Source organism: Sinocyclocheilus anshuiensis, unplaced genomic scaffold (assembly GCF_001515605.1).
Source record: "Sinocyclocheilus anshuiensis isolate Anshui unplaced genomic scaffold, SAMN03320099.WGS_v1.1 scaffold2129, whole genome shotgun sequence".
Lineage (NCBI taxonomy): Eukaryota > Metazoa > Chordata > Actinopteri > Cypriniformes > Cyprinidae > Sinocyclocheilus > Sinocyclocheilus anshuiensis.
Window position 1 is genome coordinate 1,150,595 of NW_015552540.1, and position 17,620 is coordinate 1,168,214.

The following is a 17,620-nucleotide window of genomic DNA, read 5'->3' on the forward strand; positions in this document are numbered from 1 at the left end:
CCTGCATGTGCAGTATTCCATACAATTAAAGCAAATCACATTGATGTAACCTACTGACATTGGAAATGCGTTTGACAAAAAAAACAAAAAAAACGTCAGAAACATGAACAAGAATGCAAACTAGTACCAAATGCAACCACTGTTATTTTGGAGCACCTTTTGCACAAACCTGTATTTCCCTTCAATTCTCAACTTCAGGCATGAGTTCAGTTTTAATCCGGACACAGAAGTGTATGAAGGATAAGGCTAAAATCACATGGACACAGATTCAAACACCTGATTGTCAAGGCTGTTTCTTTCTTAGGTCTTTCCTCACATGGTCTTTGGGGGGTGACAAAAATTATTTAAAGCATAACCAGTGGAGTGAACTGTCCCCAAGTCCTCCAACATGCTAGGTAGCACTCTAAATGCCCCTTGATAAAAGCAGTGCTCATCTGTGGCTAGTCCATGACGACTGAGAGAAGAGCCATGACTGCTATCCCACAAAACAACAGCAGAACCTGTAGAAAGGAGTTCCTGTGGGAACAGGGTACACGATCATGGACATTCAGTTTAATTAATGTGAAGTATGGCAGGATTTTACTGTGGGAGACAAACAGACAGAAAGACCCCATTCTCAGGGAAGTGGACACCTTACCTAGGGTTGGTCTCCTGTAGCAGATCAGGTACAACATTGACCAACGCAATGTAGAGAAAGCCACCTGAGGTGAAGGGCAGGATCCAGGCAGTGGCATTCTCTAGAAAGACACATGAGCAGAACCAACACTGAAGAATGTGTTTGATAAGGTGCTTATGTGCTTATGTGTTTTCCACAAATAAAAACACTCATTTATTTATTAAGTATCAGTAGCTGCTAAAAGCCATGTTAGGCATGGGATGGCAAGTCACAAATAAGGAAGAACAACATTGCAAACAACAACAAATGCTGACAATCAGAAGAAACATGAAAAAGCTTAAAGATACAATACATCTCTTAAGCCTTATACAGACTGCACGATTATAGCAATATATGATCATTGCAAATCACACTGTGCGACATGCATCTAATAAACTTGGGTACGACATGCATGTAGACTGTACGATGATGACACCTACTGACTCGTATGCACGTTACTATAGAAGAATAAAATGTCATCAGCATGCGCTAGTGGCAAACAAAAAGAGCATGATGAAATCACACTTAGGCAGTTGTAGTTTTTATGTGTGCTGAAAAAAAAGTGGAGGAGCTTGAGGTAAGCAGTTTTGTGTTTTAGCACAATGTTGCGTTGATTTCATGTCACATTTTTATTGGCTGCAGTAAACGTGGGCCATAGCAGTAAACACACTGTGCGATGATCATGCTGAATTTCTGACACTGTCAGAAAATTATCGTATGCTATCTTTGGTCGCAAGACCATGACAACGGCCGTCTTTGAACCTCTCTCACTGTGCAACATAGGACCACCGATTAGGAGCCACAATCACAGAAATCGCCACGATTGTTTCACGATTCATCTTGGACAGCCGAAAATTGTGCAGTGTGTCTCGGGCTTAATGCTCACAAAGGTTGCATTTATTTAAACTACTGTAAAAACAGTAATATGAAATATTATTACAATTTAAAACAAGTGTTTTCTATTCTCAGCAACCATTACTCCATTACATTATTGTCAGTCTTCAGAAATCATTCGAATATGCTGATTTGGTTCACAATAAAGATTTATTATCATTATCAGTGTTAAAAATAGTTGTGCTTAATAATTCTGTGGAAACCATGATAATTTTTCTTCAGTGTTCTTTGATGAATAGTAAGTTCAAAAGAACAGCAATTATTTGAAATAACATTATTTATTGCTTTCTTACTAAATACAAGTTTTCATTTTTTGTTTTATTAGAAAAATCATACTGACCCTAAACCTTTGAACAGTAGTGTATAGACTGAGAGAAGAAAGATGTCTGAGGACTGTGGTGTCTCACCTGCCCCATGCTGTGACTGGGAGCAAAGAGCAAAACATGCCCCCATGACTCCTCCTAACGCTGTAGAGAGCTGCATACGGACAGCTTTCCTGCGGTCAAATCCTGCTCGCAGCAGAATGGCAAAATCTCCCACCTTTCCATGAAGACAGAAATGTGTGCACAGCAACAGAAATTGGTAAGTATTGAGTACTATAAAGTATTGAGACATTTCACATGCAGTAATGACTCCTTGCTCCTTCCAAGTCACTAATAATAAACTGAAAAAATGAAATGCATTGTTCCTGTATACTAATTACCTGGTTGAAACTCAAGAGACAGAGAAAGAGAGAAAGATACTGAGATACGTACCTCATGAGGGATCTCATGAAGCAGAATAGCGAATGTTGTTAAGAAACCGACCTGTTAGAACAAGTAAAATAAGGTATTGTAAATATATTGCAGTATACGCTTGTTTTCTAATTCAACCATGGTAGGGCAGCAAAACCATATTTTATAATCCAGACAATGTTTATTTGCCACATATGTTTAACTGAATGTCAACAGCAACTATGGGGGAGGTAGCAAAAAACGTAAAATGGCACAGTTCTCCATCAATACTCTTCCTTGCATTTCTGCAGCCAAATATGTATGTCCAGGCCAGTGAGCAAATGTGTAAACGTATTTTTCAGTGCAAGTTTTCAGTGGTTTCTGTTGCACCAAGTCCATTTCCTCTGAAACTCCCGCCCCACGCATGCTGGGAGCCTTATGCTTCTCCACCTGGACTACCAACTTCACAAAGCCATATAAATACTGCAGCACTATAAATATTCTCACACATCACATAAACATCTCTATCTCACTGTTTGTAATGATCACCACTGGCCAAAAGAATTATGGGGGATGCGATCAGTTTAAGGTTTAAAATGCTTAAAAGTGGCCAAACCACATTATATTTACACAGGAACTCTGAATCTATTTATAAAACACATGAAGTCATAATTACCAGACATCCAACTGCCCTACACAGACCTGTTCACATTAAGCAAAGATATGAACTAGTCATTAATTGTGCACTCTATAGCAGGCTGTGCTAGCAGCAATTGGCTTTCCTTTAGCATTACTTTATTGAGTTCTGTAGTAGTAAAAATTAAGGCTGAATCCCATTTATATGGAATTGATCTCTGTTTGCTCTTACCTTTCGGCTTACTAAGAAGCTTCCTGCCACTGCCAGCCCATGAGTGAAGTTATCAATGCAGTTAGCAAGAAGGTTTAGATAACCACTTGTCTGAAAAAATAAAGAAACAATGTAAGAGAAAAGATAATAGGTAACAGACACTTTACAAATGCTGTATGATTGCTTCCAAGGAAACTGTCCTAGTACTTGTCTCTAATAATCTAATAACCACTTAGACCTTTTATTGTGCACAAGGCATGATTTGTGTGTGCAGCTTACCTTTATTTTCTTTGGCTCTGTGTAAAGGCTGAGGTCAGTCTTTGGCTTGGAGTCGGAGTTGTTGTTTGAGCAGATGCCATTTGTTTGTGGGGACACAGAGACCTCGCTGCTCAGATCTGTTGAAGATGACTAGTTTGGAAAGAGAGAGAACACCACAGTAAGTCTTTCTAACAAATCTGGGTCTCATTTCACAGCATTCAAGAGCAAATAGACAATTTTACCTACTATCAAATCAAGATTAAATCGGATACCAAGAAAAATTAACCAGGTACACTACTATTCAAAAGTTTGGGGTCAGCAAGATTGATTGATTGATTAATTAACACTGATTTAGCAAGGATGCATTAAAGTAATCAAAAGTGACAGTAAAGACTTTGACATTGTTACGAAAGATTTCTATTTCAAATAAATGCTGTTTTTCCATTTTCTATTCAAATAAATCTGGAAAAAAAAATGTCACACTTTCCACATTACTATTAAGCAACACAACTGTTTTTAACATTAAGAAATGTTTTTTGAGCACAAAATCAGCATATTAGAAAAAGATCATGTGACACTGAAGATGGAAATAATGGATGCTGAAATTTCAGCATTGTTGTCACAGGAATAAATTACATTTTTAAAATAATAATATATCATCAGTATATAATCAGTCATTTTAAACAGTAACACTTCACAATATTAGTTTTTACTGTATTTTTGAAAATAAATAAATACAGCCTTGATGAGATGAGAATAAGAGACTTCTTTCAAAAAGATTTCAAAATCTTACCAAACCCTAAACTTTTAAAAGGTTTTGTATAAGACAAAGGGTGGGGGGGGACTGGACAGGGCACTGCAAGCCCCTCTGTTTGGGTGTGATCTGAATGTCCAAGGCACTCAAGACTCACGCTAAAAAAAGTGAGAGAGCTGATGTCATGTCTACACTAGAAAGGTAAGCAGAACAAAATTGTAATTCATTTGTTTTAGGAAGCATCTAAAAGCAAATATTTCAAGGCCTTAAGCTGTTATATCCTTCAGGGTGGAGCCCGAAAAGTGAAATAAGGTGTGCGTGTGTTTAACTGACTGATGCAATATGGTGATGCAATACGCTGAAATAAGGCCAGAATAAAAGGGGTTTGGGGTTCTTTCTGAATGCCAGAAACAGTCCTGTGGGTATTTGAATGGGACATGAGTTGTAAAGTTTTAAATATCCGTCTGACACAAACAGTGATTCACGATTCGTGACACCTACAACATTTCTATAGCATCAATTATTCAATCAGGACTATTCCCTCTCTCTCCGTGTTTTCACTGAACATCTTAATCTTTAAATCAACAAGTTTAAACGAACACAATTTAACAGGTTTGCTTCACTTAAATGTGTGGTTCTTCTCACGTAGCATCAATCGTATGCATGTACCATGTAATTTTCATGCATGAGTGATAACAGATTAGCTTGCACAAGTTGTCAATATTTTTAGTTTTCACAAGCACTGTTAATGATACACAAAAGTAATGTGATTATCATATTCAGCATGTCAAACTTCATAAACGTTAACAATAAAAGTGAAACAAAAACTTTTCAATTACACACACACACACATACAAAAAAACTAATAAGAGTGCATTTAGAGCCGCAATAAACCAGTCAGAAGTTTAAAGACATTTAAAAACTGATGAACTTTTTCCAGAAACTCAACATCAAAGACAAAGCTAGTGTTAATTTTGTCAGCTATTTTCAATTTTAGTCTTAGTCCCGTGTTAAATGTCCTTGTTAGTTTTTATCATACAGGTGCATCTCAATAAATTAGAATGTCGTGGAAAAGTTCATTTATTTCAGTAATTCAACTCAAATTGTGAAACTCGTGTATTAAATAAATTCAATGCACACAGACTGAAGTAGTTTAAGTCTTTGGTTCTTTTAATTGTGATGATTTTGGCTCACATTTAACAAAAACCCACCAATTCACTATCTCAACAAATTAGAATACTTCATAAGACCAATAAAAAAAAAAACATTTTTAGTGAATTGTTGGCCTTCTGGAAAGTATGTTCATTTACTGTACATGTACTCAATACTTGGTAGGGGCTCCTTTTGCTTTAATTACTGCCTCAATGAACTTTTCAACGACATTCTAATTTATTGAGATGCACCTGTATTTAGTCAACCTTATCCTATTTGGTTTTAGTCGACTAAGGCCCGGTTTCATAGACAGGGCTTAGAAGGATTAGGCCATAGTTCAATTAGGACATTTAAGTAATTTTTATAAACATGCCTTAGAAAAAAACATTACTGGTGTGCTTCTTAAGACAAAACAAAGGCACTGACATGTTTTAAGATCAGTCAGTGCAAGTTTCTTTCAGTTGAAACAGCTCAAGATTTACATTTTAGTCTAGGACTAGGCTTAAGCCTTCTCTGTGAATCCGGGGGGAAAAGTCTCAGCATTTTAGTCTAGGTTTAGTCAAAGAAAACATGACATTTTAGCAATAAGATTATTATTAATTAACCATACAGCAGTATTCATTTTGGCAGCCATTCTTAATTTAGTCTTACGCAAATGTACATTTTAGATATATTTAGTCAACCTTGTCCTGTTTTTGTTTAGTCAAGTTTAAGTCAATGAAATGTATGAGCATTTTAGTCAGGTTTTAATCAAATTTTCGTCATGCTGTATTATGGTTAAACTGATCAAAATTATTTTTGCTGAAAATTATAATCGTAATGATTGTTGCCATTTGAGAAATTTACTTTTGCATTTCAGGCATTGCACTTTCACCAGTAAGCACAAATCAATAGCATGTGGACTCATACATTGGTGTGTTTTACCTCATCTAGGCCCGGTTGCCCTCAGTGCAAGTTTCTTTCAGTTGAAACAGCTCAGACTTACATTTTAGTCTAGGACTAGGCTTAAGCCTTGTCTGTGAAACCTGGGGCTAGTGTACTGATTTATTATAGGCTTTTTATTACTTGTCCTGTTTTTGTCTAGTCAAGTTTAAGTCAATGAAATGTATGAGCATTTTAGTCAGGTTTTAGTCACATTTTCGTCATGCTGTATAATGGTTAAACTGATCAAAATTATTTTTGCTCAAAATTATAATCGTAATGATTGTTGTCATTTGAAAAATTTACTTTTGCATTTCAGGCATTGCACTTTCACCAGTAAGCACAAATCAATAGAATGTGGACTCATACATTGGTGTGTTTTACCTCATCTAGGCCCGGTTGCCCTCAGTGCAAGTTTCTTTCAGTTGAAACAGCTCAGACTTACATTTTAGTCTAGGACTAGGCTTAAGCCTCGTCTGTGAAACCGGGGGTTAATGTTACAATCGCAAACAATAAAGTTGAGATGATAGAACATAGACCGGCTGAGTGACACTTTCATTTAGATCGCTAAACTCCAGCTTGTTTGACGTGTTTTCAGATCATTGGTGGCGGCGCTTCCGCAATGAAGAGCGAGCGCGTCTTAAAATAAGCAAAACACCGGGCAGAAAATGTATCCTTATAACAGGGAAGCTCTGATTTGGGGATTTGAATTCTTGATATCTGGCAACCGCACACATGAAAGCTCTTGTAGTAGAGGTGACATTTTGTCTCCTTTTTTGACGAAAATAAAAAAAGTATATCTTTTTGAATACATTTTAATCTCGTCTTATTTCGTCAACGAAATTGCATGTTGATATAGTCTTAGTTATCGTTTATTGACCTTATTGTCATCTTGTCTTCGTCATGGGAAAAAAGCTCGTCAACGGACATTTTTCGTCATACTTTTCATTAACGAAATTAACACTAGACAAAAACACTTTGCTTTACAAATATTTACAACACTTAGGTCATTGTTTACAAAACAAGAATGCTTAGTTAAAGGAACACTCCCCTTTTTTTGAAAATAGGCTCATTTTCCAAATCCCCCAGAGTTAAACAGTTGAGTTTTACCGTTTTCGAATCCATTCCATCCCATACCATGGGTGCAACAGGCATAATGATATTACGCAGCGCCTGAAAATAGTCCCCAGCACGCTCCCTGTGCAAGCAGGTGGTCACGTTGGTTATGTTGACGGAAGTTAGCCTATTTTCAGGCACTGCGTAATATCATTGCGCCTGCTGCACCGATGGTACAGCAGCAAAGTTCCTTGATTATTACGCCGGAATGAGAGTATAGTTCCTAGCCATATCGACCTAGAAAAAAATCACAACTTTTCATTTTCTGTATGAAAATGTCTTAGTACATGATGTAACTACAGAAGAGTCAAGTTTTAAATAGGAAAAATATAGAAACTCTTTGGTCATTTTTGAGCGAGATGCTAACGGTCTAATCAGATTCAATGATCTATGCTAAGCTACAGCTAAAAGTGCTACCGCCAGACCCGGAAAATTAGCCTATTTTCAAAAAAAGTGGAGTGTTCCTTTAAAGGTCCTGTGAAACCACAAACTACTATTCCATCAGCCAGTACTCAAAAGCACTTGTAACTTTTTTTGTAGTTAAATAGAAAAAAAGAATAACAATTTGACTCTAATTGTATACTACCGGATGGTTAATGTGGATGTATAATGAATGTGTGTGAGTCTGTAGAGTGCATAACTCCAACATCGTGCTTTGGCTCCCCCATGAGGTTCAGAATTGCATTGTTCCAATGTGGACACGCATCAATTGAACTGATTCAAAGTGCTGTAATATGTACTAAAAGCACATGTAACTTACTTCAGTCCTTTGGCAGGTAGCTTTGCTCTCTGGGTCACTGTCTTCATCTGGGAACACCTTTTCCAAAATCAGAAAGGACAGCAGACCCCCTATCACCCACAAACCCTGTGTATGATAGTGCCTGTGGGACCCATCTATCCAACACATGCAAACACAAATTTTATTAATTTTTAAAGAAAATTTAAGAAAATAATTAAACTTCATTAAGCTCTGTCCAATTCTGTTATTGTTAACTAAAACTATTTAAAAACATTTAATTAAATGAAATAATATATCAGTATAAGATGAAAAACTTTATAAAAGAATAACTGTATAAAAGAAATGTTGCATTGGAAACTGAAATACAATAAGCTACCATTACTAAATTAAACTGAAAAATAAATCTAAATGAAAACGTTAAAAAAAACTAATAAAAATGATAATGCACAATTACTAATATTAAAATGAAAACTGAATATATAAAAGTAAATAATCGTATCCTTGTATACTATAAATACTAAAATAACAGTCTCTGCCTTAAAAACTGTACTGTATATTGACTAAACCTGCCTTTATTAATAATATTTGACAAGCTTTCAGTATTATAATATCAAATAAAAATATCACCTACAATAGTATTTAAAAAAATAAAACACCCAGAGTGGACTTTTTTAAAAATGTTAATAGCACTGTGTGAGCCTTGAATCCCAAAAATGAAGACATAAGATCAATAAAGGGACTAACATTTGCTCCAAAGTAAATGTTACTAAGTGCCATTTTCCATATCGATTTCAGTACCACAGTAAATTTGAGAAACTGAAGCAGAGTTACCAGAGGGAAAAGGGTTTAGCAAAAGGTCAATTACTACACACTATTGATGTCAAAATGTTAAAAAGGCATAGTTTCATGCAAAACAATGTAAGGGATTCCCATTAAGGAGAGAGAAACAGGGGGAGGGGATGAATTACAAAACCACACTCCCAAACTTCTAGAAGTCACAGGAAGGGTTATTAAAAATAACAGACCAAAAAGAAACAGAAACAGAGATAAGACTAAGAAACAGAAAGAGCACACAGATGATGATTAATGCATGAGCATCAGCAAGTGTTATATATAATGTGAGAATTCCCACCAGGACTGGAAGTGTAAGCCCAGGCTTCAGGAAGGAGGTGGAGAAACACGTCGCCTAAGAGACCACCAATGGCAAAACTCAGCAGCTTCTTCAGCTTCTGACACCCAGCTGCAAACAGTAAAGAGCATCAGTGGAAGTTTATGAACAAACATTAGCAGAAATGCTTGATATGCAACACTCCAAAGATCTTGCTGTGTTAAGCAAATTGAGCAAATCCTTCACATAAAGCAGATGGTGAAACCGCCATACAGTTGCAAAATCATTCTACAAGCTCTTACATTTAATTATTATTTGTTTTTTTCTTACAGCTTAAGTTCTGAAGCTGCACAGCTTTAATAAGCAAGTTTTGCAACCGTAAAGAGTTTATGGTAATATACAGCAACAGACATATATTATCTAAAGCCATTACTCCACACTGCTTTGAAAATCATGTGGTCAGTCTCTGTGGTACAGGACACACCTAAACCACTTATAATTCAGTCTAACCCTCTACCCCCCTGTCCACTGTAACCTATACCGGTAGATCAGAACAGACCTTCTCTTAAGCTACTCTACTTCCTGACTGGGATCCATTGCCAGACTCCAATCTATTTCTGCATGACTGATATCATCACAGACAAAAGCTTCAGTGAGCAGCACTGCCCTCTGGAAAGATCTTTAGAGTGCGACATATCAACCATATAATGTTACTGCACACTTTTTGGCATCCAATTATGGTTCTGTTGGTTCTTCTATTGAACGTCCACTACATCAAGAACTATTTAGATAAGACATGACAGGTGTAGCTGAACAAATTCTCTCATAGCTCAAGCATGCTCACACAACACATTTTTCTCAGTGATCGCTGGATACTGTCTCTGCAAGATTCTTTATATCAGTTTGGGGAAGATTCCTAAATGTAATCTAATATACACACATAGTTTGAGGAAGATTCCATGATGTCAGTCCCCAAAATGAACAGGTACGCTTATGAATTTAACATGTAAAATGTTGCATTTTCTGTGTCTCCTATTAAAAACGAAACCATAGATAAATCTAATAATTTTGTTAACTGTACCTACCCAACTATAACCTTCTTCCAGTCAACAGCAATGTCATTTTGACCATTAAGTGCCTAAAGCTAGTAGCCGAGTAAGCGGTGAAATATTTTAGCTTTGCTTACACATTGTCAGCTACCTAACAAGCCAGTCTTCCCTTGCAGACGCCAATAAAGTGCAAAAGCATAGTGAGAAGCGTAGTATATCCAGGGTGAACCAGTATTATTTAAAGGGGTCATATGATGCGATTTCAATTTTTCCTTTCTCTTTGGAGTGTTACAAGCTCTTGGTGCAACAATTTTTAAGACTGCAGAAATACGTTAATTCAGTATACACATTATCCCACCGGTATATACAATTGTGACTGACCATAAAATACAATTTTTCACACACTCTTCCAAAAAAATAAAAAAATATATTGATTATTTCAAAGCGTTACTAATGACACATCATTTGGATATTTTCATGTCTGGGAAAAATTTGGGATTAAACGGGTTAAAATGCGTTTTAACCTTAAACCGCATAAACATTTCATTACACCAAATACACAAAATAATGTTCTTTTTAGCAGCACCCCTTTAATATAAAATAATAAATAAAATAATTAAATTGGACTTGACACCTTACAAAATTAGTATTATAACTGTGGCTGGGAAATTACTTTACCATGGTACGAAAAACAAAAAGTGGAACCAGGCATAAGCAGGGAAAAAAGAACATGAGCTTAAAGTGAAAGGAGCTCTGCTTTAATGTAACCAAACAACTGAAGACCTAAATCAGTCTACAAGCCGGTTCTCTGTTGCTTGTATTAATAACAAACACGTGTCTATTTGTCACACTAGGCCTGATGTGTGACCAGAACATTTGAACAATCACCTAATTTTTTCCTTTCTGCTCGCAAACTATAGATGACCTGCACAGGGCCAGAAAGACTCATAATTTTTCCACCTCTGATAGAATGAATAAAGAAGAGACACAAAATACTAGATCTCTGCCCATTAGTCTGCATAAGGACACTGCTGTGAATATCTGGACCAGCTCTGAATGTAACACAATGCTACCTCTACCTGATCTGCTTAGCATGTAACCTGATCCTAGATTAGCTGTTACAATGAGCTGTTTACATACACAGAAGACCTATATCACAAAAGCATGCAAGCATAAGTTTGACTTACCCTCAGTTTTCAAAGCTGTTCCAGCTTCATTGGGTATCACTAAGAGTGGAAAGATGCCACTGAGTCCGACGGCGATCGATCCCACAAGGGAGCAGAACCAAACATCTAGGTTATCTATGGAGAACAGCTCATCCAGGTACTGGAGGTCTAGAAGGTTCTTAATGCCCCATGGTCCAGGTCCAGGTCCTGGTCCTGGTCCTGCAGGTGCAGTCTTTGCTTGGGCCACAGCAGTCTGAGCCATCATCTTCCCACCAAGGGATGATGCCAGTAGGGCGGCGCCAAGGAGCAGCACAGCAAATGCCCAAACGGGCTTCTCAGGTCCTGCACTCATCAGCCCAGACCTCCGCAAAGTACTTGGAAGAAACATGTAGGGTGCTGTAAGGCAGAGAGGAACCTTCAAACAAAATTTCATGAAGTGGAAAGATTAGTTGAGTTTCAATGAGGTTCAGGGTTTCTTAGTCCCAGATGAAACAAATAGGCTAGTTAGTTTGTGTTAGCGAATTAAAACAATTTAAACAAACACAAAAAATCTTACAGTCCTCAAACTTTTAAACAGTAGTGTATTTCTTTGTTTTTTGCACAGTTACATCTCTAAAACTGTATTACTACTGAATGCATATAAATTCTAAAACTTACTACTCACACTCACTATTTTTTATTATTTGAAACATTTTTCCCACAGCAACTACCACAAGGATGCAAGTTAATTTGCTTTACAAGTTCAATATGTGTTGTAATTCTTTTACAGCAACTTGTTAACAACACCTTCAAAATTAATGTACTGTGTCTGTAAGAAATCTATGTTGTTAAACAAAATACAAAAGTGTCTTCAAGCAATGTTATCCAAAGACGTATATTTAAAAAAAAAAAAAAAAAAAAAAAAAAACACATTTGAAATTCCAGGGGAAGCCATGGTGAAGTAGCCCTCTAGCTGGATATGGTGACTAAGTGCTTCCACTCCTATCCACCACCCGAAAAAACACAGTATACACCACATAAAGAGACAGCCATTTAAAAGACAATGGCAATGTGAGTCACAACCTACAAACAACACCACACCTTTTAGGTCGTTACTGCCAACACGGGAAAATAATCTACATAGAGATGAAAACATGATATCAGATAATGCATTAGAGTCAGGCCTAACACAATCCCTTCAAATAGTTTTAAGTAGCACCCATAATGAGGATAAATGTGTTCACCGGTCTTCAGCAGCTGATCTGATATACAGTATTGAAACATTGCATGAGTTTAAATTGTCTTTATTGCAGAAATATATATAAAGAATATACACGTCAAAACAACATACTTTAGTTTTAACAGTTGTGACTGCCACTAATAATGTCCGTTATGGTTGGACAAAAATGCAAATGCAACATTCAGAGGACGGTCTGTGGACGTGCAGGAGTTGAGGGAGCGGCGAGATTCCTGACAAATCCCAGCCCCGCTGGGCTTTAAAAACACTCAAAAGTTTGCCACGTTTCTGTGTTTGGCTGCTTAACTAATTAAACAGCAAGAAGGCCCAAAGGCAACATCGTCAATTTTATGTGATACTTATGGGCGATGAGTAGCCTGTCTATACGCAGAAACTCGCAAAACACAACGTTGTTGCAGTGTTTCTGATAAAAGCAACGGTGCACGCAAACTACCTCGATACAAAGTTGCGTGCCTTGAAAAACAAATCACTGTCTACAAGATTCGCAGCAGCGATAAATAAACAAACGTTTTGTCTTACCCGGTTGAAATTCCTACAGTTTTTACTCCGGCTTGACCCTGCCATCCAGGCACTTCTGTCTAAGAGCAGGAGCACTGCAGCAGACAGTCTCCTGATTTCCCTCCTGAAGGATTTTCCACTGTCAGCCACGTCTCACCAACCGGAAGTGCATTTCCAGACTGTGCAGAGAGGGGTGGCCTGGCCTGAGCGCGCGCTAACCAAGAGAGGAGGAGACTCAAGTAGAAAACATGTGGAGAACGTGCTGGATGTAGATGGTTGTTTAACCCGCTGTAAAAATGGCAAAAGGTAATAATGCAAAAAGTACATTCGTTTTGGGGGTCGAACACAGACTCGTTTTTATCAAAACTAATTTTCCATATCTTTATAGTGTTTAACATGTCTGTCTGTCTGTCTGTCTGTCTATCTATCTATCTATCTATCTATCTATCTATCTGTCTGTCTGTCTGTCTGTCTGTCTGTAAGAACATCTAAGCATACTCAACTGTGCTATTTTAAGACACCATAAATATGAACTACACTGTGCTTTTAATATACTATCTCTGTATTAAATTTTTTTTTTATTTAGTTACCACTTGAACCCATCTTTCATACACTTTTAAATATACTCATCATACATAGAAAATAGACCTATGAATTATTTAAAATATAAGAATAATATATAATATATATATATATATATATATATATATAAATAAAGTATTTGTAATACTATTAGTAATACATTTCAAATGTATTGTAACTTTATTTATTTTGGCATTTTTGCCTTTATTGTGATAGTACAGTGTAGAGTACACTGAAAGCGAAGTGGGAGAGAGAAAGGGAGGCGGGATTGGGAAGGGTTCTTGAGCCAGGATTCAAACTCGGGACGCCTTCTTTCAAGAACAAGACTTTCGATGCTGACCTTCACGACATGTTAATGGTGTCCTTTAATAGTACAATCTAGTACATTATTAATATGTCATTAGTAGCACTTTTTACACATTTAAAAAATATAGCACATGTACTTTATGCTAAAAGTATACTTGCTGTTAAATTATAATTTTAGTACACATTTAACCTGCACGTTTGCCACCAAAAATGTTTAACACATCCTAAAATTAGACCTATTGTAGTCACTTCATGAAGCTGTTGTTTTCCATCATTAAAAAATGTACTATTTTAATGTTAGAAATAATATGTTTGATTAAAATTACTTTAAATGTAATTCATGTAAATGTAAACAACCACAGGGTTTTACTTGTAATTAATACATTTCTACTGTATTTTTCATGAAAATCCATTAAAGTAGAACTTAGTGATGGTATATCTAAAAATCCATTAAAATTGTATGTAAAGTGTTCATAGCACACTTAAATAATGCACTTATAAAACACTTCCGTATATTTGGTTTACTTTATCTGACTACACTTAAAATTGATTTAAGTGTTAGTGCTAATTAGTGCATTTATATTACGTGTAAGTACCACAGTCTGGAGAATGTACTTTATTGTAAATATGCTTTTAATAAGTGTATCTATTGTGTGTAACTTTTACAATTTTATTTAGCACAACAAATAAGAATGTGCTACAAATGTACTTGCTTGTATTTAAGTAGTTTTTAGTACATTCAAGTATATTTAATTTTTACCTGGGTATATGAGATTCTTTCTTCTGCAGAACACAAATATGAGCATATATTGAAGAACGTATTTAACATTGAATATGTTCAACAACATTGGACCACTTTGATTTTCAATACACGGACAAAACTTTTTTCAAAATATATTCTTTTGGAACAACATGAGTGTGAATAAATTAAGAGTTTATTTGCAAAAACAGATAACTCCATTTCTAAAAATGTTTTTTATTGTTATCATATTTTCATTGTGTTTTATTGTGTTAGTTAGCTAGTATGTATTCGTTATGTTTTACCTAATCAAAATAACCCAACTGCAGTTTGATTGAGATTAATTGGAATGCACAATAAAAAAACATGATTTTTGAAAATCGTTAAAAACGGAGTTATCTGTTTTTGCAAATGAACTCTTCAAATGATGACAGATCTTTCTTTAATTTTTGGGTGAACTATCCCTCTGTTTGGTCATGTATGCTGCTCCTGACCACAAGATGGCGCAGTTGATTGATGTGTAATGTCTGGAACACAGAACACAACATTTATTAGGCCCTATCCAGGGGCGGATTTAGTGAATTGGGGGCCCCAGGTAGGGTTGCCAACTTCAGAAAATGAAAATAAGGGACAATCAAATATAACATGTTTTTCTCTATTTAACAACATTACAATAGTGAAAGACGACTTCCCTTACTGATCATGTCTCTTGCACGGCGGGATGTTGGACTCGTGAAAAATAATCAGGTATTTTGTATTCACCAAAACTGATTTACTGAAGTGAAAACACAGACGGAATTGGCGTTAGCGCGAGCGCCGCTTGCTGTGAGGCGGGAGCGACGAGCTGGCAGAGGATTGAGAGGATTTCTGATTTACTTAGTCACCATGAAATCAAAATTGAATACTGTAGTGTTTATTATAAATAATTTATCTGTGCACTTCATTATTTTTTTTTTAAATTCATGTGCCCTTGTAATCTTTAATCAAAAACGTTAGCCTCCCCTCCCCCTCAAAACGACTCCTCTACTCTTCCGGTCACGAGCTATGGCGCAAGGGCGGAGCTATCTGGAACTGCCAGCAGCTGCAGTGACATCAGTGACGTTTGGAATAAACAACAGAGGGAAAAGCTGAAGCTGATGCTTCACTTTATAGCACTGACACGAGTCATAAGGGAGTAAGTTACATTGAAAATATTTTAGGATATTATGACAACATTACTCTTAGAACATCGCAAACTAATTATTATTTTTTTTCATGAATATGACAACCTGATGGAGGACGCGCTCAGTCATTCAGGCAGTCTCTCTCTCTCTCTCTCTCTCTCTCGCGCGTGCGCACACGTGCGCTGTTTAGGCATGTTTTGTGCCGTTGATCAACTAACTGCAAACTGGCATTCAGATCTGCCTCCATTTTGTTGGCAACGCCCCAACTTCCAACGATCCAATCAATTCCCGAAGGATGAAATCAAGTCCCGCCCTCTCATTTCAGATGCCGTTTCACTCAGATATATGTCACAGCAGAGAAGAAAAGACAATCGCTACTTCCGTTTCATGCCGACTTTAACATATACTTGCATTTGCGAGAAAAAAAGTCAGAATTGTGAGATAAAATAAATAAATGTTATGTAAAAATGTTAATAGTAAGGTTTAAATAATATTTCTAATAGTAAGGTTTAAATAATATCTCATGCTGTAACTGTAGGGCTAATACAATACGTCCCCTATGAACAGCATATGTGAATATTATGTAGACCTATTGTTTAAATCGAATTTATGCTTTAAAAGTAATCATAGCAGTTTTCATCCATAGTATGTCCATTTAAACGTCTGCGTTTAGCTTCAAATGGCGTCTTTGACGACAGTATTCTATAAAAATTATTTGCATTCCGATCTTGACATCAAAAGGCACAAAAAAAATTTTTTCTTTTATTCCATGGATTTTACCCATTTACCTCCACTTGTTCCCAGTGTTTTTCTGCAACCACTATGCGCGCGCAGCTGCAAGTGACGTAACTGTGACGTCTACTCTGAATTGGTCTATACTGAGTGAGGGGGGCTGTGATTGGATGATGACAGTGGCACAAAAAACGGGGAATGCGGTATATGCAGTGCATAGGGGCGCCACACATAGGGGGGCGCCATTTTGCCTAAATCATTCTGTGGAAATCTTCTGCATTTTAATGAGTTCAAAATCGTATTTATTAAAAACTTGGTAAGACGCGGAACGGCCGTATCTCTTTGCAACCACAACAAATGGGAGACTTTTCAGACGCGCACTTCAGCTTGCCCTCAGCACCAGGCGCGAGTCAAAGAAGTGCGGAAAAGGTAGGCTACAGGTAGGCTACAGGTGACAAATGAGCTTCAGTAGAACAACGGGGAACTGAGGTCTGATGAGATGTTGTTATGTCAGTTGTAGATGCGTATAGACAGATTAACTGACACCTTTTGTAGAACTGAGGTCTCGCTTTATTCACCCATACAATCGCACTTCCTATTCCAGTGTTTCGCCCATAATCCCCCAGACCTCCTACGTCATCTCTTGTAGACAGCCACAGGAAAGATAACAAGTAACCATCAATATAATCTACATGTTGTGCCGAATACAGTAGTAACCATCAATATAATCTACATCCCCCTTCTAAATGATAAGATACCTGAAATGTTAAAGAACATGAATAAAAAATTTAAACTGAATATACAACAAAAAAGATTTTAACAGCTCTATATTTATACTAGTATATATATATAGTTAGCCCTTTAGCTTTACCTGTTATAAAAGTGCACATGAACAGTGAAACTAGCAAACAGTGTACAACCTGACACGCATACCAAAAACAGAATGCAACATTGGTCCGACCTTTTTTTTTTTTTTTTTTAAAAAGCAACA

At 36.6% G+C, this 17,620-nt stretch overlaps 1 protein-coding gene across 5 annotated transcripts; it reads right to left on the minus strand.

The window, feature by feature from the left end:
• Positions 1–296: 296 nt before the first annotated feature.
• Positions 297–13,343, minus strand: slc39a13 (solute carrier family 39 member 13). 5 transcript variants are annotated; one of them, XM_016454400.1, is made up of 11 exons: positions 13,129–13,341; positions 12,453–12,487; positions 11,394–11,768; positions 9,182–9,289; positions 8,071–8,204; positions 3,389–3,517; positions 3,131–3,220; positions 2,305–2,355; positions 1,957–2,089; positions 638–737; positions 297–516 (listed from the first exon to the last, which is right to left on the minus strand). In XM_016454400.1, the coding sequence occupies exons 3-11, from the start codon at positions 11,758–11,760 to the stop codon at positions 441–443; spliced, it is 1,188 nt and encodes a 395-aa protein (XP_016309886.1). In that variant the 5' UTR covers positions 11,761–11,768; positions 12,453–12,487; positions 13,129–13,341; the 3' UTR covers positions 297–440. The 5 variants fall into 5 exon arrangements, with proteins under 5 accessions (XP_016309886.1, XP_016309885.1, XP_016309884.1 ...); XM_016454399.1 differs by having other exon boundaries at positions 11,394–11,787; XM_016454398.1 differs by lacking the exon at positions 12,453–12,487 and having other exon boundaries at positions 11,394–11,787; positions 13,129–13,342.
• Positions 13,344–17,620: the final 4,277 nt, after the last annotated feature.